This window comes from Musca domestica, unplaced genomic scaffold (assembly GCF_030504385.1).
Source record: "Musca domestica strain aabys unplaced genomic scaffold, Musca_domestica.polishedcontigs.V.1.1 60, whole genome shotgun sequence".
NCBI lineage: Eukaryota > Metazoa > Arthropoda > Insecta > Diptera > Muscidae > Musca > Musca domestica.
Genome location: NW_026712364.1, coordinates 2,425,027 through 2,448,245, shown reverse-complemented (window position 1 = coordinate 2,448,245; position 23,219 = coordinate 2,425,027). Strand labels below are relative to the sequence as shown.

General features: G+C 35.0%; 3 protein-coding genes across 3 annotated transcripts; all 3 read right to left on the bottom strand.

The window, feature by feature from the left end:
- Window positions 1–4,485: 4,485 nt before the first annotated feature.
- Window positions 4,486–5,941, bottom strand: LOC101899355 (lipase member I-like). The gene is made up of 3 exons (XM_011293457.3): window positions 5,693–5,941; window positions 5,359–5,615; window positions 4,486–5,305 (listed from the first exon to the last, which is right to left on the bottom strand). The coding sequence occupies exons 1-3, from the start codon at window positions 5,835–5,837 to the stop codon at window positions 4,655–4,657; spliced, it is 1,053 nt and encodes a 350-aa protein (XP_011291759.1). The 5' UTR covers window positions 5,838–5,941; the 3' UTR covers window positions 4,486–4,654.
- A 3,695-nt stretch (window positions 5,942–9,636) lies between these two features.
- Window positions 9,637–11,019, bottom strand: LOC101899529 (pancreatic lipase-related protein 2-like). Its single transcript, XM_059129361.1, has 5 exons — window positions 11,004–11,019; window positions 10,915–10,938; window positions 10,693–10,767; window positions 10,373–10,629; window positions 9,637–10,314 (listed from the first exon to the last, which is right to left on the bottom strand). The coding sequence occupies exons 1-5, from the start codon at window positions 11,017–11,019 to the stop codon at window positions 9,652–9,654; spliced, it is 1,035 nt and encodes a 344-aa protein (XP_058985344.1). The 3' UTR covers window positions 9,637–9,651.
- Window positions 11,020–15,565: 4,546 nt separating this feature from the next.
- LOC101899684 (vitellogenin-1-like) lies at window positions 15,566–20,262 on the bottom strand. The gene is made up of 3 exons (XM_011293455.3): window positions 20,110–20,262; window positions 19,794–20,050; window positions 15,566–16,457 (listed from the first exon to the last, which is right to left on the bottom strand). Exons 1-3 carry the CDS (start codon window positions 20,216–20,218, stop codon window positions 15,789–15,791), a joined length of 1,035 nt encoding a protein of 344 aa, XP_011291757.1. The 5' UTR covers window positions 20,219–20,262; the 3' UTR covers window positions 15,566–15,788.
- Between the last annotated feature and the right edge of the window lie 2,957 nt (window positions 20,263–23,219).

The following is a 23,219-nucleotide window of genomic DNA, read 5'->3' as shown; positions in this document are numbered from 1 at the left end:
AATGAATAACGAATAAGTTCATCATCGATTGATTGGAAATTCCTTTGTTCTCACTTATACGCGCATATGTATTTATGGAATGCAGAAGAAAAACACACAATAATACAATCGGCGTCATAAAAGAAACACACAAAAATCGAAACGAAATCGAAAAGAAAATAAAGTGATGATATTTATGAATTTTTAAATCTAGGATATAATCAGTGTCGTCGGGGATGTTTGCTTGGCGAGGTGTTGAACAGAAAATTCCAAACAAAAAATTAACACTGATTTGTAACCAGTATTCACACTCGTTGAAAACACACTTCACAGAGACCTCGACTGTAATCTTCAAACAACTCAAACAATATGGATTTTTAGCTTCCCTCTGACAAAAACGGCCAAACAAAGGAAAGCCACTAATTAACCATTTCAATGTCTCTGAGGAAAATTAAAAAAAAAAAATTATGTGAATTAACTTTTGGGTTTAGCCTCAATATAGCAGTACCTTAAATTTTCTTTGATATTTTGAACATTTAAGCCCTAATTTCCAATAACTTCAACGGCAATTACACATTTCAGGCTCTCAATGAGTTGTTAAAATTTTTCCATTTCAGAATATCTTTATTGGTGGGTTTTGAGAATTAGGCTGGCCAAAAATCAAGTTTTCACACTGTAGGGGGTATGAAAAGTTCGGCCTAGCTGATCTGCACTGGAAGTATTTTTGTATATATATAAGGAGTAGTACACGCTCAGATTTTTAAAAGCATAAATGGGACAAACAATTATTGATCAGACATATGTGAAAATAAAAGAAAAGAAATTCTATTAATTTCATATTTTCAATAAGCCTAAAAGTATGCTCCGAAATTATAACATTTAGCGGGCAAAGACAAATGGATACGAAAACAAGTAAGCAAAGGCTACAGTCGAGCGGGGCCGACCGTTGAATACTCTACAACACTATAATAAATGATATAGGCGAGAAACTCGAAAGAATTCCACAAGATATTGTGACAAATAATAAACGTTTCAGGCTTCATTCTCAAATTTTCGAAAAATAGCAACTTAAACTAATTTGCTAATTTCCAATTTATTGGTAGATGTTGCACTTAAATAGTCTTCCTAGATCTGGAACCAATATTTCCCAAAGACCTACAATCTCTCAGAAGTGGCAAAAGATTAACATTTATTATTGGTTTTTGACTGATGCGCATCTATATGAGATACAGACATTTGATTATATTCTTCAACGAAATCAGCGTTAACGAAATTGTCAGAAGTGCGTCTTTCCTGTGTTTGTGAATTCTCCAAAAAGTCACTGGAATGGACATTTTCGTATTTTGGCCATCCAAAACTGCTTGGCTTTTGCAATGTTCGGTGACCCCCATTCAAATGTGAGTGAGGATCGGGCGATAATTACGACCTGCTGACAATTTTGCAGTTTTTTGGTCCATTTCAACCCTCAAATATATGGCGATCATCTCCAAAAAGTGTAGGCTTCTATTCTGACCCTCATCTTATCCCCATGCGAAATTTCGTAAAGATTGGGCCATAAATGCGATCTGTATATGATATCCTGAAATCCTAACTACTTAGTTTTGTTAGCTGTAGAAATATTACCAAATGTTTAATTCAAAATGAAAATATGCCAAAAATATGACAAAATTGAAAAAATATAAGAAAATTTTACAAAATCTATATTTTCATCTATTTTTATGCGATTTTTTTAGACTTTTTTCTTTCCTGCCAAGAGGCCATTCTGAATTAATGAGAACTGTCGAAATCTGTTCAGCCGTTCTCGACATATAAGAGATCGTTCAAGCATATCTTCTTTGATAAACATATATATCGCAAATATTTTGCTATATATCCGTTTTGTTGGATGTTAACATCAATATAAAGATCAGAAGTAACCTTGTCATGGCTTCGTGATTTCGCCAGGATTTAAAATATTTGCGGTTTAATGAAAATTTTTGAATTTTTTCAACACAAAAGATATGGTCCACCCAATTTGGTAGGCTTCTTCCCCGCCCTAAACTCTAGCTACATGCGGAATTCCGTGTCGATTGGTCTATAATTGCGACCTGTATAGCTACTGCAAAATCCGACATTTTTTCAGTATTTGGTCCATTTCAACCCCTCAACATTTGGCGATCATCTCTAAAAGAAATAGGGTTCTATTCTGACAATAACCCCACCTACATTTTAAATTTCGTGAAGATCGGGCCATAATTGCGACCTGTAGAGTGTTTACAAATTAACATGGACAGACGGACGGACGGACATACATAGCTAGATCGACTCAGCTCGGCGAGCTAGGAAGATCCATATATACTTTCCTATATGGGAAACCAATATTTCGAGGTGTTACATAAATTCTGGCCCAATCAAACTTATAATACCCCCAACACACAGTGTTGTAGCGTATAAAAAGTAAAGTAATTGACTGACTTAGCGATTCATCATCGCCCAGAAAATTTTGGTGAGGGTCACTCTTTGTCCGAAGGGGTCAGATGCCGCTGGGTTTCTGGAAATTCGTACTAGAACGGCACGAAAAGTATTAAAAGGTACAAAATATGGTACCCTTTGTATTTGAGTAAGCAGTTAAGCTAGAACTGTTAAATTTGGAATGAGGGTCATTGACGGGGTATATGATGGGTGTATGACAAGGTTTTTAGAATTACGAACAACAAATATACGAAAAATACTACATTTGGTATCATTTCGTATCATGCGATCAGGTGAAGCTGAAAACTTTTAAATTTGGAATGGGAATCAAGGTTAAGGAGTAGAGTCGACGTAAAAGGTAGTTTTGGAAGTGTGTACTCATATACACACGAAAAGTACTAAATTTAGTACATTTTGAATTCGGCGGAACAAATGGCGCTGGAATCCTGAAACATTTAATTACCATTACTGGCGTAGTGTAGAAATGGGATATAGAGAAAGTTTTCGAAAGTTTTACTTTTGCGCACGAAAAGTACTAAATGGTACTAAATTTAGTACAATTTAAACTTTTGCGGAACTAAAAGAATTAGAATCCTGAAATTTGGAAGTAAGATTACTATTTCATTGTAGGATTGAGGTATGTAGGTAGTTTTGCAAATTCGTACTAATGTGTACTAAATGGTACTAAGTATGGTACAATTTAAATTTTGGGAGAACTAATAGAGTTGGAATCCTTAAATTTGGATATAAGATTACTGTCGGAGTGTAAGATTGGGGTATGTAGGTAGTATTGTACATTCGTACTAATGTGTACTAAATGGAACTAAATTTTTTACAATTTAAATTGTACGTGAACCAATAGAGTTGGTATCCTGTGTTTTACATGGAACTAAATTTGGCTCAATTTGTATTTGAGCCAACCGATAGGGTTGGAATCCAGAAATTTTAATTGGGATTACTGTGGGAGCCTATGATTGGGGTAGGTAGGAAGCTTTGACAGTGGTTTGAACATGCGTCATAAATTGGTACGAAAAGTACTAAATGGTACTATATTTGGTATCGGGTGAAGGGATAGAGCTGGAATCCTCCAAATTGATATTGATGTTCTCTGTTGATATCTGTAATTGAGATATGGAAATTGTTTCTGACAATATTTTACAAAGATTACTAAAAGGAACTAAATTTTGTAATGGATCAACGAATTGAGATGAAATCTTGAAATTTGATACTAAAGTCACTCTTGGTATCTCAGGTTGAGATACGAAGGTTGTTTTGAGAATGCATCGAAAATCACTAAATGCTGCTAAATTTTGATTTTGGGGGGGGGGGGATGGGGTTACAATATAGCTGGAATCCCTAAATTTGATGTTGATGTCTGTAGTTGAGGAAAGAAAGTAGTTTTGGAAATTCGTAGCATGATTGTGGGAAAAGAGCATAGAACATAACTGTATGGTAATATATTTGGGGTTGGATCTTAGGATAGAGCTGAAATTCTGAAATATGATTTGTATATAGTTTTGAGAGAAGAAGGTGGATTCGGGAATATGTACTGTGAATTTTCGAATAGTACTAAATTTTCCGTTGAGTGAATGGGTAGAACTTGAATCCTGAAATTTGATGTTGAGGTCACTGTTCGTTTCTAGGATTTAGAAATGGTGGTGGCCAATTTTTATTGAGAAAAACCTTGTTTTGGGAAGATTAAATCGGACCACTCATTCTGGAACCTCCTCCTCCTAAAAGGTATCAAGATTTTAAAAAACCATGAAGTTTATAAAAAGCTAAATGAGCACCTAGTTTTTTTCAAACTTGGCACGTCCTAATATTTCTATTAACCAAAGATTATTCTGGTACCTCCCCACAAAGGGTCACAAGTTTTTAGTAACAATATTTATCATAACTTGTGAAACAAGTCAGAAATTCTTGAAGCATCTAAATTTTTATTTCAACCAGAGATCTAATGTGAACTCCTTCTGGTTCCTTGTCCACAACAGGTTAATATTTTGATTAAAACCTATTCGCAATAACTCCGAAGTAATTGTTAGATTTTTATTAAATTTTTATTAGTATTAGACGAAGTGGAATACATCGGTCCTCTATATCTGGAACCTAACGCACATTTCCACATTTTCCATAAATTAACACATATCTCATATAGAGTGGAGGAAGTAGTCTATATGGTCAAATTGATAAAAATATTGGCCTATACCTTCGGTACCATTCGGGGTCAACATTGATTGGATGTGATGTTTAATTTTGCATTGAGTCCATATGGAGGGCTATCTCGTACTGCGATATAAATAATACCTTTCACGCTATCGCTGGCAGCATAGCCCATCGTTGCAGCAGGTCCCGAACAATTCTTGTAAAACAACTCCTCGTAACTTCTACAGCTACGACCAATAAAATTATTCTCTCCCCGAGGATAAACAGTTTCCACAAAAAAGTGGATTCCCCTGTCGTGCGAACAAAGTATGGCCAACATTGTGCATCCCGGCTTTATAACATCTAGGCCGCCTGGATAAAAATCCACCTGTCCCAGGGGATCTTCTAAGCCCAAATCGAAGGGATTTGCATGAATTACATCGACAAATTTGGCATCGGTGCGTTGCAAACGTGGAAAAACACTGGGTCGAACAAAACATGGTCGGGCCGGATCCAGACCTGTAATGCGAGGCAACGTCAGTCCTGTTAATTTTCGATAATAACGCCCAGCAATGCCAACGATGTGGGCACCCAAGCTATGACCAATCAGGTGGATATTTTCCGGAGGAATGGATAATTTTACCAGACCAATTGCAATGAACTCTCCCAATTTCTGAATGTTGGCAGCCGAGCGTACGTACAGTTGGGAAATGTATCTTCCCGGATTGAAAACCTGCAAAAGAGAAGGTCTAATGAATTGTTTAAAAAAATAATATTTACCCATACCAAGAAGTTATTTCCTCCACGACAGTGGAAAGCTTTTGCCGTGCTATCAATAAAATCTCGATCCATTGGAACAACCCATCCCACAACAAATAGAATTGTTTTCTTCCTGGCATCGAACTGGGGAAATTCTCTTAGATTTTTAACCGTGCTCAAGGGGAAATCTTTACGCATGCCTGGCGTTCGTAATTGAAATGAGACCTTTTCGAGGCGAGGTATATTTTGGCCCTGATTTAGGGCAACTGGACCAAATATGGTACCTGAAATGGGAAGAAATAAATAACTAAGTAAATAAAACAACTTAGAAAATTAAAAAAAAAAAAAAACTTTTACTTACAACCGGCATGAATTACATTCGAATAGGTTTTCTTTAGTCTTACTGCAGCTGTATGTAACTCATTTTCCGCGTCATCTAAGATAACCCCAGTCGGGGAAAATGTTAAACAAATCAGAATTGGAAATATATTTTTCAAAATCCTCATTCTAATATTCAAAGTTGTTAATTAAAATTATTTTTTAGTAGAATTTTAATAAAGCCACAATAGCATCAATGCCAGACTGACGTTAGTTTTTCTTTTACAACTTCTATGCAGGTGCGGTTGAATTCAATATTTAATTAGACGTTAAACAAATACAACAATGTTGGCTTTCTGTTCTGCAATTGACCTTAATTGCTCGCATTTCCTATATTGTTATATTACGAAATTTTACATTTCATTCTTATGTAACAAAAGAATGCTAACTACATTAGCGTTGAGAGCATATATAGCCTATGTCAACAAGAATCTCTACTGAATATTTAGCTTTAATGTACGATAGTGTTGGCGTGGAAGATAGATAGAGTAACATATGACCCCATGTTCCTCCGATTTCACATAAGCCCAACATGAGCTTAGAAGCAATTATATCAAAATTAGCAAGTGCCCGATACTTCAACAGCGAAAAGCTGAAAATTTTAGGATCGTTTCAACAGTTCGTGTTAGACCTTTTTGGTACTCAAAATGCACAATTTGTTCAGTTTTACAAAATTCCTTAATTGAAACTTCAAACACCGTACATGGGACCTCAATATCAAATTTCGGAATTGTAGCTCTATACAATCACTCGATACCAAATTTAGTAACATTTACTACTTTTCGTATAATTTTAGTACTCATTTCATATATCAATCTTAGACACTAAGAGTTATCGCCTAATACCAAATTTATTACTTTTCATACAATTATTGTTCACATTTCCAAAATTACCATCCATATCTCCACTTTAGATATATTTCAGCTCTTTGAATTCTCTCATTACCAAATTTAGACTTCCATATCAAATTTCAGTTTTTTAGATCTTTTTCAGAAATTTTTACAATTATATTACACATTGCCAAAACCACCCCCATACCTCAATTCCAGACATCAATATCCAATTTGAGGATTTCAGTTCTATCCCTTGTAAGCACTAAATAGCTTCTCATACAATTATAGTACACATTTTTAAAACCACCTACATGTTTCAATCCCAGTTACCAGTTAGTAACGATTATAGTATGCATTTTCAAAACAATCCCATATCTCAACCTAAGATGCCAATAGTGACTTTAATATTAAATTGTAAGATTTCAGTTCGTTAAATTCCCCCATTACTAAATTTAGTACCATTATAATTCACGTATCTAAAACCAGCTCCTTCTCTCAACCACTGACACTAACAGTCACTTCCACATCAAATTTCTGATTTTCAGCTCTATTTCTATTTCTCTAATTATAGTAAACATACCATACATACCCATACCTCAATTCCATATACCAAAAAAGAGACCTCAATATAAAATTTAAGAATTCCAGCCCTATCCAGATACCAACAGATTCCTCGATATTAAATATGAGGATTCCTGTCCTATCCTTTAACTTAATATAAATTTTAGTACTATTTAGTTCTTTTCGTACAATTTCAGTACACATTTCCAAAACCACCAGCAATGATTGCTGTCCTATCCCCTGACCAGTACTATTTAGTTCTTTTCGCCAAATCTAAAAAACAGATAGCATCAGTAATCTGAATACTAAATTTCAGAATTTTATTTCAATCCCTTATCTTCAACTCCATATATATCCATATCCAGACTACACATTAACAGAAGTCTTAATTCCAAATTTCAGATTTCAAAAACTATCTGTTCACCCAAAACTAAATTGTTCCATATATAGTACTATTTAGTACTTTTCGTTCACCTCTTCCAAGACAACCTCTTTATCGCCAAAAGTGTTCCAAATTTAATACCATTCAGTAATAATTATGGTACACATTTCCGAATGGACCTCCATATTTTCAGACTACACATGAAGAGCGACCCTAATACCAAATTTTAGATTTCTATCTGTTCAATCCATACCAAATTGTACAAAATGTAGTACTATTTAGTACTTTTTGTACACATTTCCAAAACCACATCTTTATCATAAACCTACGACCAACAGAGACTCTAACAACAAATTTCAAAATTTCGGATGCATGCGTTTGCCCTTAACCAAAGTGTTTCCAATTTAGTACCATTTGGTACAGTTCGTACACTTAGTACACATTTGCAAATATACCCCCGTATATTTAATTTGAGGATTTCGGCTTTATCCCTTCACCAAATACCAAATTTTGTACTATTTTCACATATCAAACTTACTTTACAACCTAGATTCTTATACCGAATTTCAAATATTTAGCTCTATCCGTTCACATAATACCAAAATGATAAAATTTTTGAAGGTTACTACCATTTTAGAACTTTTCGTTACCCTAACGATGGTATTCCCAGAAACACTTTGTTATATATTTCCTATGTCACTCATTCCAAATTTAAGATTTCTAACTCATTCGGTTTGCCCAGTACAAAGTATTAATTTTTTAGTGAATTTTTGTACTTTTTGGACGTTTGTAGTACGAATTTCCAAAAAGCCAGCCACCAAGACTGACCCTTGCACAAAATGACAATTCTAGCTTCATTTTGAACTAACCCACAATAGATCTCAACATTATACTTAAGTATGGAGCTGTCGCAGAGCATTGTTGGTATAACACTTGAAGTCAGATTCAAAACCCCCTTCCCCCTAGCAAATAAGAATGTAACAAAATCACTCCCGCCCTATAAAATGATTTCATGTAGGGTATAAAATATTAATCAAGACACAAGAAATGAAATCCATTTTATGTTTTACAAAGTTAATTATTTAATAGCTTATTTGGATTTCAAAGTTTGCCTTAGATTTTTTCTTCAAGCATTTGTTTTATTTTTTTATAAAACTAATCATTGTATTATACCTGTTGACAACCTCTGTTATTAATTGTTGTCTTGCAATTCCATAACCACCGTGCCAAGTGTTTCGCTATAAATAGTATATGACATACTCCAATGCTGTTCCAAACTTAGTACAATTAAGTACTGTTTCCTTACTTAGTACATATTTCCAAAACCACCTTCAAATGGCAAACTTAAGATTTTGGAATATTTCCTATATTGCCTGTTCACGGAAAAATTAAAATTGTACCAAATTTCTTACCATATAGTTCCATTTAGTTCACATAAGTGCGAATTTCCAAAACTACCTACACACCTCAGTCCTACAATGCAATAGTAATCCAAATTTCCAAATTCCAACTCTATTGGTTCCCTGAAAATGAAAATTGTACCAAATTTAGTACCATTTTGTACACATAAGTACGAATTTTCTCAATAGTAAAATGTAATAGCAATCTTATTTCTAAATTTCAGAATTTCAGCTTTATCGGTTCATCCAAATCGAAATTGTACCAAATTTGGTACCTTTTGGTACTTTTCGTACACATAAGTACAAATTTCGAAACTTCCTCCATATCCCAATTCTACACTCCGCCAGCAATGTTATTTTTAAATTTCAGGATTACAGTTCCATCCGTTCCTCCAAATTCACATTGTACTAAATTTAGTACCGTTTAGTACACACATTCACATTCCGTTCACATGATACGAAATGGTATCAAATTTTGTACTTTTCGTACACCTATTGTTCGAATTTCCAAAAAACCTTTGGTACATCTATCATTCACTCCATCGTTATAAAATTAAGAGTTCTAGCTCCATTGGTTCCTCAAATACAAAGGATACCATATTTTGTACCTTTTAATACTTACTCTTAACTTTGCACCTAGCGATATAAGCAAAATAAAGTCACATCCTACACCGAAGGTCCACATCTGTCGTTAAACCGACTGATACTTTCAAACCGGTCTTAAACTAAAATAAATATTCTTTTTTTTTTTAATAAATACAAATAATTAACATTTCCCACATTGTTGCGGAATTCTGTCTGTGAACTTTGCATTCAGCCCATATGGCAATCGATCTCGTACTGGTGTATAAATAACTCCTTTCATACTGTCGTTTGCAACATAACCCATAAACGCGGCAGATCCCGAACATTTCTTATAGAACAACTCCTCATAGCCTCTGCAGCGTCGACCGACAAAGTTCTTCTCCCCACCGGGATAAACAGTTTCCATAAAATAATATATTGAAATCTCGTGAGAACATAGTATCGACAATGGTTTACATCCGGCCTTAATAACATCTAGACCCCCCGCATAGAAATCAATGTGTCCCAGGGAATCTTCCAAACCGAGATCGGTGGGATTTGAGTGTATGACATCGACGGATTTGGCATCGCTACGTCGCAAACGTGGAAAAACACTGGGTCGAACAAAACATGGTCTGGCCGGATCTAAACCTGTTAGGCGAGCTAGCTTAAGTCCAGTTAATTTTTGATAATACCGTCCAGCACTGCCAATAATGTGAGCACCTAAGCTATGACCAATCAGGTGGATGTTTTCTGGGGGAATGGATAATGTTACCAGACCTATGGCAATTAATTGACCCAATTTCTCAACGTTGGCCGCCGAGTGTACGTATAATTGGGAAATGCGTCCCGCCGGATTGAATAGCTATTAAAATGAATATCTTAGAAATTGTTTCAAAAATAAAATTGTTATTCTGCCTTACCAAAAAGTTATTTCCTCCACGACAGTGGAAAGCCGTTGCCATGTCTTCCAGATAATCTCGATCCATTCGAACAACCCATCCCGCCACAAATACAATTGTCTTCTTCTTGACATCAAACTCGGGAAATTCTCTTAGTTTTTTAACTCGGCTCAATGGAAAGTCTCTGCGAATGCATGGTGTTCGTAATTGAAATGAGACATTTTCCAGACGTGGTATATTTCGGCCTTGATTTAGAGCAGCTGGGCCAAATATATTACCTTGAAGATAAAGACAGTTTTAATGTCTAATTTAAAAATAAAGAAAAATATTTATTTACTTACAACCAGCATTAATTGCATTCGAATTGGCCCTCTTAAGGGTCACAGCAGTGGAAGTTATGGCATTGACATTATCATCTAAAAATACGGCAGCGGGGCCAACAGTTAAGCAAATCAATATTTGAAAAATTCTATTTGATATTTTCATTGTAGTATCGGAATTTCTAAATATATTTATAATAGTATTTTTATAAAGCCACAAGCCAGCATCAATGACAGACTAACCATTCTTATGTTTTCCTTTTACTTCTTTACCCAGATGCAATGAAGTTCAATATGTAATTTGACGTCCAACAAAAACACAACAAGTCTGCTTTCTGCAATTGACATTAATTGCTCGCATTTCCTATTATTATCATTTACATGAGTTTTTAAAATTCTGTTTTTTATGAAGCACAAGAATGCTAATACCATTGACGTTGAGAGCAATTGCAGCCTATATCAATTTGAGCTAACAGTCTGAAAAAAAATTGTAAGTTAAAATTCAGTAAAAATTATGAAAATAAATATGCTTAATTCTATTCGATTGCTTCTTACGTTATATTTGAATACTAAATGCAGGTCGCATTTATTATCCGATTGAAATTGGAGATAATCGGTAAAAATTTAGATATAGCTCCCATATATATCTTCGTCCGATTTGCCTTTTATTGTGCACCAAACGTGTAATATCAGTCCGAATAGTATGGAATTTTGCACATACAACCAAATTAGGCCTGAAAATAAGTATGCCAAGTTTGATCGAAATTGGTTCAGATATAGATATAGCTCCGACATATATTGTTCATCCGATTTGTTATTTTTGTCCTCCGCAACCATAATATGCACCCTGTAACAACAATATTTAGGAGATATATCAAATGCAACTCAGAAATACATTTGCTAAATTTTATCGAGATCGGTTCAGATTTGGATATAGCTCCCATATATAACTTCGTCCGATTTACTTTTATTGTACACCAAACGTCTAATATTTGCCCAAATGGGATGGAATTTGGCTCATGCGACCGAATTGAGTCTAGAAGCTAGCATGCCAAATTTGGTGAAGATCGGTTCAGATATAGCTATAGCTCCCATATATATTGTTCACCCGATTTGTTGTATTTGTTACCCACAGCCGTAATATGCACTCCCTGACAACGATATTCAGGGAAATATATCAGCTCAGAAATATCTTTGCCAAATTTTATCGAGATCGGTTCAGATTTGGATGTACCTCTCATATATATCTTTATCCGATTTCAAATTAATTTTACACCAAATGGGCAATACAAGTCCGAATTTAAAAGATACAAATGCTTCGGCATATTTAGTCCTTTGAATTTTAAATTATAATTATAATCATAGCGTGTTCGATTGAATTATCCCATAACAACTTTTAATTGTTATGTGGAGCTCTACTAAATTAGCAAAGTGGTGTAGGATATCATAAAGTCGGTCCCGCCCGACTTTAGGACTTTCTTTACTGTTTTTTTATATCGTTTTCTTCGGAGTAGTTTTAAGCTTTTTGTTGTATTGAGCTATTTATGCTGGCCGAATGGGCTTGGATGCAAATAATTGGAATAAATAAATTAAAACAAGTAAAAAAGCAGTAATGAAAGCCGGGCCGAACTTTAAATACCCTCCACCATTTGAAACGAACTTGGAAATTTGCAAAAAAAAAATCATTCTATTAAAAAAAGACATAGCACTATTATATGTCTGACTGGTATAAGGTACACAACATTCCCGGGGCTAAGTTAAAGTTAACACCTAAGAAAAGAAACCCATTTAATGGTTTAATTATTTAATTAACTTTCCCGGCTGTGTGTTGCAATGTTTACTTTTACTTTTTTTATAGAGGGAAACATTGTATTGTAATTATTGATAATAACTATTGTCGATTCTTGGCAATTTCTTAAGCATATTTTAAAATAATTGCATTATCAAGTTCATGGTTCAATTAGTTGACCATAACAGCATCAATTCTAAATTCGATTGAGAGTAATTACAACTGAGAGTCAACAGGGCCTCGCTAAATCGACACAGAATATTACACTCATCAATAATATACACCAGCAAGTGTCTCGTACCATCGCTCACTACCATGATACTGGTAGCGTAGCCCGACGTCAACGAAGTGGATGGAAGAAAACAGCAATATCAGCAGAAATGTTTCGAAAAGTAAAGAAGTGACTTGATCGCAACCCGCGTCGCAGTGGCCAAAAAATGGCTTGTGAGCTGAACATATCGCAATATTCCATTCGGAAAATATTGAAAAAATGAGCTCTAGGGTTTAAAATGGGTTTACCATTGAAATTGAAAAAAGTGCAAGAACTTACACTGCAACAAAAAGAAAATAGACTCAAAAGAGCGAAAGATGAGAAAACATTCGTTGTCCAGCAGTTTGTAAACAAACAAAATGATCGTTTTTACTTGTCAAAGAGGTCAGCTAAAACTGGAGCATTTTGGAAGGCAAGGCACTAAAAAATACCAAAGTGTCGATCACCTAAAGCAAGCGCTTCGCTGGGAATGGGCCAAAATACCGCATAGCAACATTCGGGCAGCGTGTGACGGTTTCATTGACCAATTCGAACAAATCTAAACTTATTCTAAAATTTGATGCTATTTCCGACATTTTTTGCTGTCATTCAATAAAATTTAAAAAAAAAAATGTAAAAATGATGGCGTTTGACTTTGTTACAGTTTTTTTATCTCACCCTGTATTATTCAAACTTTCCTTTTTTTCTGTAACAATAAAAGGAAAAAGTTAACTTTTTACATCAAAAAGCCTTCAATATCAAATTTCAGCATTCAAACCCTATCCCTTCAGCTAAAACCAAATTTAGTACCATTTAGTACTTTTTCGTACAAATATAGGACACATTTCCGAAACCACCTTTCATATGCAAAAGCTACACATGAACGGCGACTGTAATATCAAATGTAAAATTTCAAGCACTATCTGTTTACCCAATACTAAATTGTACCAAATCTAGTACTATTTAGTACTTTTCGTATCAAAAGAGGACGCATTTTCAAAACCACCGCCAAATCTCAAACACAGATACCATCAGTAATCTAAATATCAAAATTCAGAATTGTTTCTATATCCCATTATCCAATACCAAAAATAATACCATTCTGTACTTTTCGTACAACCATCCGAAACCATCTTCATATGTCCAGGCTACACATAAACAGCGACCCTAATACCAAATTTCAAATTATCTGATCACCCAATACCAAATTGAACCAAATTTAGTACTATTTTGTACTTTTCCAAAATTTCACATTTCCATAACCATATCTTAATCATAAACCAAATACAAATTTCAATACAAAATCTCAAAATTCCAACTTCATCCGATCACCACAAACAAACTGTTCCAAATTTAGTACCATATAGTACGGTTTGCACACTTAGTACACATTTCCAAAATCACCTTCATATATCAAACTTACTTTCCAACCCTGATTCTCATACCAAATTTTTGAATTTCCAAAAACCCAGCCTTATTTGACAACTTCGAACCAAGAGTGACCCTCACCCAAAATTACAAGATTCTGCCTTCAACCGTTTCGTCTGGACGTTGATGAATGTTTACGTCAAGTAAGTAAGTTTTCTTAATAAAGATTTCAAGTTCACCCAAATCCAAATTAAATCAAATTTAGTACCATTTAATACACTTAAGTACACTTTTTCATAACTATCTATATTATACAATCCAACAGAAATTTTATTTCCATATTTCAGGATTCCAACTCTGCCGGTTCACCCAAAATTTAAATTGTACTAAATTAAGTACCATTTAGTACACATAAGTACCAATTTTCAAAGTTACCTACGTAACTCAGTCATACAATGTCATACATTACACCCAAACCTCAATTGTGCCAAATTAAATACCATTTAGTACTTTTCTTGCACATAAGTACAAATTTCGAAAACTTCCTCCATATCCCAATTCTACACTTCGCCAATAAAGTTAATTTCAAATTTCAGTATTCCAGCTCCATTCGTTCCTTTAAATTCAAATTGTACTAAATTTAGTACCGTTTAGTACTCTTCGTATACATGAGGATATACTTCTAAAACGACATCTTATTTCATCGATTCTACTCAGTCTTAATTTCCATTGAAAATTTCAGATGTCTGGCTCTAACTGTTCATATGATACGAAATGACTCATTTTAGTAGTTTTCGTACACTTATAGTGCGAATTTCCAAAAACCCTTAAGTACATCTGTCATACTCTCCATCAGTGACCCTCATTCCAAATTTAAGAGTTCTAGCTCTACTGCTTCCTCAAAATACAAAGAGTACCATATTTAGTAACTTCTAATACTTTTCGTACCGTTCTGACCCCTTTAGACCAAGAGTGGCCCTCAATTTCCAAAAATTTCAAGATTCTAGCTTCAGCCGTCAAACTTCTAGTAAAGTTAATTTCAAATTTCGGAATTCCAGATCTATTCGTTCCTCAAAATACAAATTGTACTATATTTAGTACTGTTTAGTACTTTTCGTATACATGAGTACATATTTCCAAAACTACCTACTTCTACATCGACTCTACTCCTCAGTCTTGTTTTCCATTGAAAATTTCAAATGTCTAGCTCTAACCGTTTACATGATACGAAATTATACCAAATGTTGTTCATTTTAGTACTTTTCGTACACTTATATTTTCAAAAACCCTTTGATACATCTGACATACACTCCATCAGTGACCCTTATTCCAAATTTAAGAGTTCTAGCCCTACTGCTTCCTCAAAATACAAAGCGTACCATATTTAGCACATTTTAATATTTGTCGTACCGTTCTTGTACGAATTCCCAAAAACGCAGCCTTCGGACCAACAGTGACCCTCAACCAAAATGTAAAGATTCTAGCTCCAGCCGTTTCGTCTGGGCGTTGATGACTCTTTAAGTCAGACAATTACTTTACTCTTTTATTAATATGACCTAACATGAGTATTTCGAGGAGTTACAGCGGAAATGATGAAGTGAATATATCCTCCATTGTATGGTAGAGGTTGTTAATGTTAAATTAAGTATTGTTAACGTAGATGTTGCATTACTTTGTGCTTTACATCAATCTTGAATTATCTCTAAAATTTTATTTCCTACAAAGTCCGCATTGACTTGTACGAAATAAGCTTCCAGCTTTAGCATACACTCCGAATGGTGGACTTGAACGTACGGCAACATAATGTATTCCTCTCGCCACACCAGTATTGCCCAAGCCCATTATTGATTTGGGTCCATTACAACTTTCCGCCTTCAATTCTTCTAAATTCCTACATTGCCGTCCCACAAAATTTCGTTCATTTTCCGGATACACTGATTCGGCAAAATATTGTACAGAAATTTCATGCGAACAACGTATGGATATGCCACAGCCCGGTTTTGAGGCCACATAACCGCCAGCGAAAAAATCCACATCACCAAATAGTTCTTCACTGCCAAGCAGAAAGGGATTCGAGTGGATTACATCAACGAAATCGGCATCATCACGTCGGAGGCGAGGAAATACGCTGGGTGTTACAAAACATGGACGGGCGGGATCAAGGGCGGTAATACGTTTTAATTTACGACCTCTTAACTGTTGATAATAGCGTCCAGCAATGCCCACTATATGGGCGCCCAAACTATGTCCAATTAAATGCATTTTATCTACTCGCAGTCCAAGATTTTTAAGGCCGATCGCCAGAAATTTGCCCAACTTTTCGGTGTGATAGGCAGAGTTGGCGTAGAGATTTGTTATAAAGCCACCGGTGTTCACCAACTGAAAGGAGAGGGAGAAATTATATGAAACATAAACATTTTTGTAGTTCAAGGTAAGTCCCAATTTACACGTACAAAGTTTATTGTAAAATAAAGAAGGTGTTTAAAATCTAGAACCGAAGAAAGTAAATTTGTTCTCCTTTAAGACATTTTTACATAAAACCATAGACAAATTAGGTATAGACTAAAAAGTTGTCTCATCTGTTATATCTGAAAAAAAGTGATTCAATAGATGTCGTTCATGCTGTGAGAAAGGTTCAGTAGACTCACTCAATTCTCTCAAAATACAAAATATTGAATATTTTTATGATTCTTTATTATTTATCAATATATATAACAATATAGAACTTAAATAACAGAAAAATAAATAAATTGTTTTCGAAGTCGAGTGACTTCACTAGCCCTGAGTGACTTGACTGGCCCAAGATCAACAATAGTGACATCTGCCGGAAGGGGAAATTTTAAAACTTTTTAGTCTATACCTTTATTTGTCTATGATAAAACACGATGTTTATGTGGAAACTCTAAAGCAGCATCACTGCAGCTTTCACTAAACATACCCCACCCAAACACTGCTCCTTGTTATTCTTCCCCCTTTTTATTCTCTTTCTCTCGTTATGTTCATTGTAGAAATAATAGAGCAAGAATAACAACAATAGAGCAAGAATAACAACAATAGAGCAAGAATAACATCACTCCCATAACAGAGAGAAAGAAAGTCGTGAACTTCAAAAAAAATAGAATTTGAGATTAAAAGTCAATATTGTAATTGTAAGAAGAAGCATCAGTGCAAGAAAATAGGCACGGTTTGCATAGAACTCAATTGTAATTTTTTCATTCCGTTTTTGCAGCCAAGGAGAAATGTTCATTGAAACATTAATAAATACATTTTAATAGCCAGTAAAAAGTCTTTCTATTCCAATTAAATGTACATGAGCAAGAGTATAAGTAAAATCCTAAAATAATCGAAGAATAATATTACTGATCGTTGGATTATTGTTCGTGGAGAAGGTGCGAATTGGAGTTCGACCATGCTGTTGATGTAAAATATTGCCCATGTAATTTATGCGTTGGAGTATATTGCTCGTGGAGTAAGTATTACTAACAATTGGGACATTAAAGATATGCAGTGTCCGTTGGCGTATCACGGGTAAGAAGTTTTAGTTGCTGAATGACAACAGAGAAAGAAGTTAGCTACTGCCAGAGACGGCAAGTTTATATCGTTCCAAATGAAATTGAATTGATGGCAGTTATGGCCGTGGTGGTCAACCTTAGTAAAGTTGGGAAATAGCCCCAACACTCGATTATTTTCTTCAAACTTTTATGTGTAAATTGGTACTTAGAAAGATAGAAAACAAAAAAGGACAAATTAAATTCACTACATTAAATATACCAAGTAAATACCATTAAGTTCGGTTAGGCCGAACTTTTAATACCCTCCACCTCTTGGGTGAAGAAAACAATTTCATATAAAAGTATCTTCACAAAAGAAAACTTCACTTATCAAAAACCATAAAGTGAGTGAGGCCGTTATATGGGGCCTATGTAGACAACTTTAAATTACAACGATTGTTATCTATTATGAGTCTTAAATACCAAATCATAAAAAAAATCGTGGGTAAATGTGACTATGATGGACCTAGATATTCAATGTCCTGCGCCGAAGATAAAACCCATTATGACCTACAAATACCAATTTTTACACAAGTCCATTGAAAAATGGGTCAAAAATCATCAAAATACCAAAAATCGGGAAGTACCAAATCGTGGACCCATACATACAATATTCCGCCACCCATAGGACCCATTATGACCTACAAATACCAATTTTCAGACAAATCCGTGAAAAATCAAAATACCGAATATCGGTAGGTACCGTTATATTGGAACTATACCAAAACGGGGACCGATATATCTCATATTCAATACCAACCGTCCTAGACACAATACAAATTGTTATACTAAATTTTTGACGCTCTACGTCAAATAATGTGGGCTGTATCGTGATTTCAACAGACAGACGGACCTCGTTAAATCGACTTAGAATTTTACACTGATATATGGGGTCTACGACGAATATTTATGGATATTACAAACGGAATGACAAAGTTAATATACCCTCCTTTCCAAGATGGAGAGTATAAAAATATATATTGGAGCCGAGATCCACAAAATGGAAAAATACAAAATTCACTCCATTGGGGTTGATATTGATCATTATTTGCACAATAAACCTGAAATCGGATTAAGGATATATATGGGAGCTATATACAAATATTAACCGTTCTCGATAACATTTGGCAAAGGTATTTCCGAGCTCTATTAGATGTCTGGTACCAAATATCATTATTGTCGAATGTAAGGGACTTAAACAACAAATCGGATGAAACATATATATGGGAGCTATAGATATATCTGAAACGAACTTTCTCCAAATTTTATGTACTTGCTTCTAGACTGAATTCGATGGGATGTACCAAAATTCAGGTCATTTGGGCTTATATTGACCATTTGGTGCACTATAAACCTGAAATCGGTTGAAGATAAATGGGAGCTATATCTAAATCTGATTCGATTATCACCAATTTCAACAGAGTTCGTCCTTGGCCAAAACAAATATTTTTTGGAAAATTTAATCTCAATGGAATAATAAATACGACCTGTATTTTGTTCACAAGTATATATGGACAGACGGACGGGCGGACTGACATGCATAAATCGGCTCAGAATCAGATTCTATGAATATCCTCAAAAGAAACTATGGGTCTATCTCGCTTCATTCTTCATGTTAAAAACAAATGCACAAAGACATAATACCATTGCCACTATGTGGTGTAGGGTACAAAAATCTCAAACCATTTGGAATTTTTGTTCATTTCGGAAAGCTTTTTGGTTGCCATTGTTTTGAGTTAACTAGGTTGGTTTCTTATTTAACAATGCTCTCCGTCCTCTACTCATTCGAATCACTTGAAACACAACACTCGTTTAGCCGCATGGAAAAATTAACTTGATGTTGGAGCGTGCCATTAAAAGTTACGCTCTTTCGTGCGAACTAGTTCAGGTTCCAGCAATTCACATTTCCGCCGTTTTGATGATTAATCCTCGCCCAACATCTGACAAAAATAACTTTGGATACTTCTATTCGAAACTTGTATTAAATTCTTCGCGGGTTTTTTGCGCTGCTCCACCACTTACCTCGCATCTGAATCTTTCAATTGAACTGATTCGTTCAAAATTTTGCACAACACTAATCTATAACATATGTATGTACATTCCGATGTCAACCAAACTATCGACCCCGAAAAGTTAATTTAAAGTCGCTATAACTGATTTTTACCACAAAATTATAATCCCTCCGGCAATTGTAGGCCTTTATAATATCCTTCGTATAATAATAATCCGGTGGAGCAATCCATCCGGCCACAAAGAATGCTGTCTTCTTGCGAACATCGAATTGCCGAAATTGTCGCAATTTGGCAGCTTGTTCGACGGGAAATTCTATGGTACCACATGCCGTTCTCAGCTGGAATGAGACCTTTTCAATGTAGGGCGGATTAAGGGGAAATGTTTGGACGGCATCTTTGACAGCTCTACCTAAATTCGGTATAGGAAATGATAGCAATCCAAATGAAAACTGCAAATCAATTGCATACATGCCACATCGATGGTATCTGAGGTTAGTTCAAATAACGTATCCAAAGAATTAACCCCATTGCTGGCTATAAGAAACACAAGGACAAACTCAAATCGACCAAATCCCATGGTCAACGTTTTCTGTCAAATCAAAACACAATTCCAACAAGGCCACGTCAATAATGCGGAAATAACTAAACAAAACTGAGTCTCATTGAAAAAACATCTCACCTCCAGACTCTGGATCAAGTTACATTGATTCTCTAATTGTTGAGAATTATTAATTGAAACTATAAAATTTAATTGTTGGAACTTGTAAGTCTGCATTATTTTTTTGTAATTACAAAATATGTATTTATATTCTCGCTGTGTAATTATAACTAATTCCAAGTGGTTGCTTGAAGAGAACAGCTGAGTAGAGAATGTGCCCTTCGGATACAGTGAAGATGAAATCTGCGAATTCATTATATCCCACACCACATAGTGGTAAGGGTTTTATGTATTTGTTTGTAACGTGAAGAAGAAAGCGAGATAGACCCTTTGTTGCTTTTGAGGATCTTCATAGAATCACTTTTTGAACCGATTTATGTATGTCAGTCGTTCCGACTGTCCATGCATTTTTGTGAACAAATTGCAGGTCGCATTTGTTATCCAATAGAGATGAAATTTTCCACAAATCATTTGCTTGGCTCAAGGACGAACCCTTTTTGAAATTTTATATCTTCACCCGATTTTGGATTAATTGTGCACCGAAAGACCTACATCAGTCCAAATAATATAAATTCTGGCACATACTACCAAATTCATACAACAATGATCTTTGGAACAGATATTAGATACAGCCTAGAAATACCTCTATCAAATTATATCGAGATCAGATCAGATTTGGATATAGATACAACATTGAACTTCAACCGATTTCGGATTAATTGTGCACCAAATGGCTTATATCAGCCCAAATGAACCGAATCTTGGCAATTCCTACTGAATTTATCCTATAAACAACTACTTCAAATTTTGTGAAAATCGGTTCAGATACCAGACACCTCTGTACAATTTTATCGAGATCGGCTCAGACCGATATCAGGTTTATTGTGCACCAATTGGCCAATATCAATCCAAATGACCTGAATCTTAACACATACAACCAAATTCAGTCAAGAAGCAAGTAAATCCAATTTGTTGAAAGTCTGTTCTGATATAGCTATAGCTCCCATATATATGTATCATCCGATTTGAGGTTTTAAGTCACTCACATGCGCAATATGCACTCTACAACAATGATCTTTGGTACCATCAGATACAGATCAGAAATGAGAACGGTTCAGATTTGGATAAAGCTCCCATATATATCTTTATCCGATTTCAGGTTTATCGTGTAAAAAATGGCTAATATCAGTCCAAATTAACTGAATCTTGGCAATTCTGACTAAATTTATCCTAGAAGCATCTACTTCAAACTTGGGTAAAAAAAAGTTTTTTGTTCTTTATACCCTACAACACTATGTGTTGGGGGTATTATAAGTTTGATTGGGCCAAAAATTATGTTACACCTCGAAATATTGGTTTCCCACATAAAAAAAGTATATATGAATCTTCCTATCTCGCCGAGCTGAGTCGATCTACCTATGTATGTCCGTCCGTCCGTCTGTCCATGTTAATTTGTAATCACTCTACAGGTCGCAATTATGGCCCGATCTTCACGAAATTTAAATTAGAGGAGTGACTAGGGCCAGAATAGAACCCTTTTGCTGTTAGAGATGATCGCATAATATTTTGGGGTTGAAATGGACCAAAAACTGAAAAATTTCCTGATTTTGCAGTTGTTCTACAGGTCGCAATTATAGAAGTCAAATTTTCCAATAAACCGCGAATATTTTCAATCCCGGCGAAATCACAAATAGACTAAAAGGTCAATTCTGACCGGAACTCTTATATCTCAAGAATTGCTGAAGCGATTTTGACAAATTTGGCAATTCAGAATGCCTTCCTGGCATAAAAATATAAAATCAAAATCGCATGAAAAATATGCCAATAATGATGTTAATATAGATTTTGTAGTATTTTGCGAGATTTTTTTTTTATTTTTTCATATTTTTTATCGCATGCGATTTTTTCAATTTGACTTATAATATTGAAGTGTATACTTCGTAATAATTTTTCACCTTATAATACAGGCTGGGGTTATTGTATACAGTTTGCAATTATCGTCCGATCCTCCCGAAAATTTGTATAAGAGGGGGCTTAAGGTAAGAAGGACTAGGCCTATTGTTGTTAAAGATGTCCGCAATATATTTAGGGGTTGAAATGGACCAACAACTAAAAATGTTCCTGATTTTGCAGCCGTTGCAAAGGCCACAAATAGAAACCAAAGGACATGAATTCTCTCATGAAGTTAGAGTTTAGGATAGCAAGTAGAAGTGACAACTACTTTTGTGTGAAAAAATACCAACATCTCCATTCTACCGAAATGCTAACAAAATGGGTAACTTCTGGCTTTTTATGTCGATTTCGTTGACGAATATACCCATATATCGTAGGCGTTACAAGCAAATCATATAGATGAGTCTAAATTTAGAGATACAGAGGGGCCTCTTGCTTTTGGAGATGATCGCAAAATATGAACCAAAAACAGAAAAAATTTCCTGATCACACAATTGAAGCCAATCGCCACGCCTGAGAAGGGAGTTAAGGACAGGGAGGAATTCTAGCATTGTGGATGTTCATTGGATTATATTTAGCCATAAAATGGACCACAGCAACTAAAAGCACGATGGAAAGCGTAAATATTGGGCAAATGTCCCTGGTCAAAATGCTTAGGGTAATATATAGACAGTGCTCTGTGACATACCCTCAAAAGCGAAATCTTCCTAAATGGATTCGGACATAAAGGGGCTTCTAACATATTGTAATGTTGTAGGGTATCATATGATCGGCCCCGCACGACTATACCCTTTGCATACTAGTTTTGTATAATTTTAGTACTCGCCTTTCCATCCGTTCCATATCTAAATCCAGGACAGTAACGTTTATCGCAATATAATACTTCACCGTTTCAGCCCTATCCAAATTTTGTACCATTTAGTAATTTTCGTACAAATATATCTTAACCACATGTACCATTAGTAAT

Coding starts and splice junctions, on each gene's coding strand:
- LOC101899355 (XM_011293457.3), bottom strand. CDS start 5,837: ATGAGGATTTTGAAAAATATATTTCCAATTCTGATTTGTTTAACATTT. Junction 5,616..5,692: donor GAATGTAATTCATGCCGGTT/GTAAGTAAAAGT, acceptor TTCCCATTTCAG/GTACCATATTTGGTCCAGTT. Junction 5,306..5,358: donor GTGGAGGAAATAACTTCTTG/GTATGGGTAAAT, acceptor TCTCTTTTGCAG/GTTTTCAATCCGGGAAGATA.
- LOC101899529 (XM_059129361.1), bottom strand. Junction 10,630..10,692: donor GAATGCAATTAATGCTGGTT/GTAAGTAAATAA, acceptor TTTATCTTCAAG/GTAATATATTTGGCCCAGCT. Junction 10,315..10,372: donor GTGGAGGAAATAACTTTTTG/GTAAGGCAGAAT, acceptor TCATTTTAATAG/CTATTCAATCCGGCGGGACG.
- LOC101899684 (XM_011293455.3), bottom strand. CDS start 20,218: ATGGGATTTGGTCGATTTGAGTTTGTCCTTGTGTTTCTTATAGCCAGC. Junction 20,051..20,109: donor AGATACCATCGATGTGGCAT/GTATGCAATTGA, acceptor TACCGAATTTAG/GTAGAGCTGTCAAAGATGCC. Junction 16,458..19,793: donor GGAGGGATTATAATTTTGTG/GTAAAAATCAGT, acceptor CTCTCCTTTCAG/TTGGTGAACACCGGTGGCTT.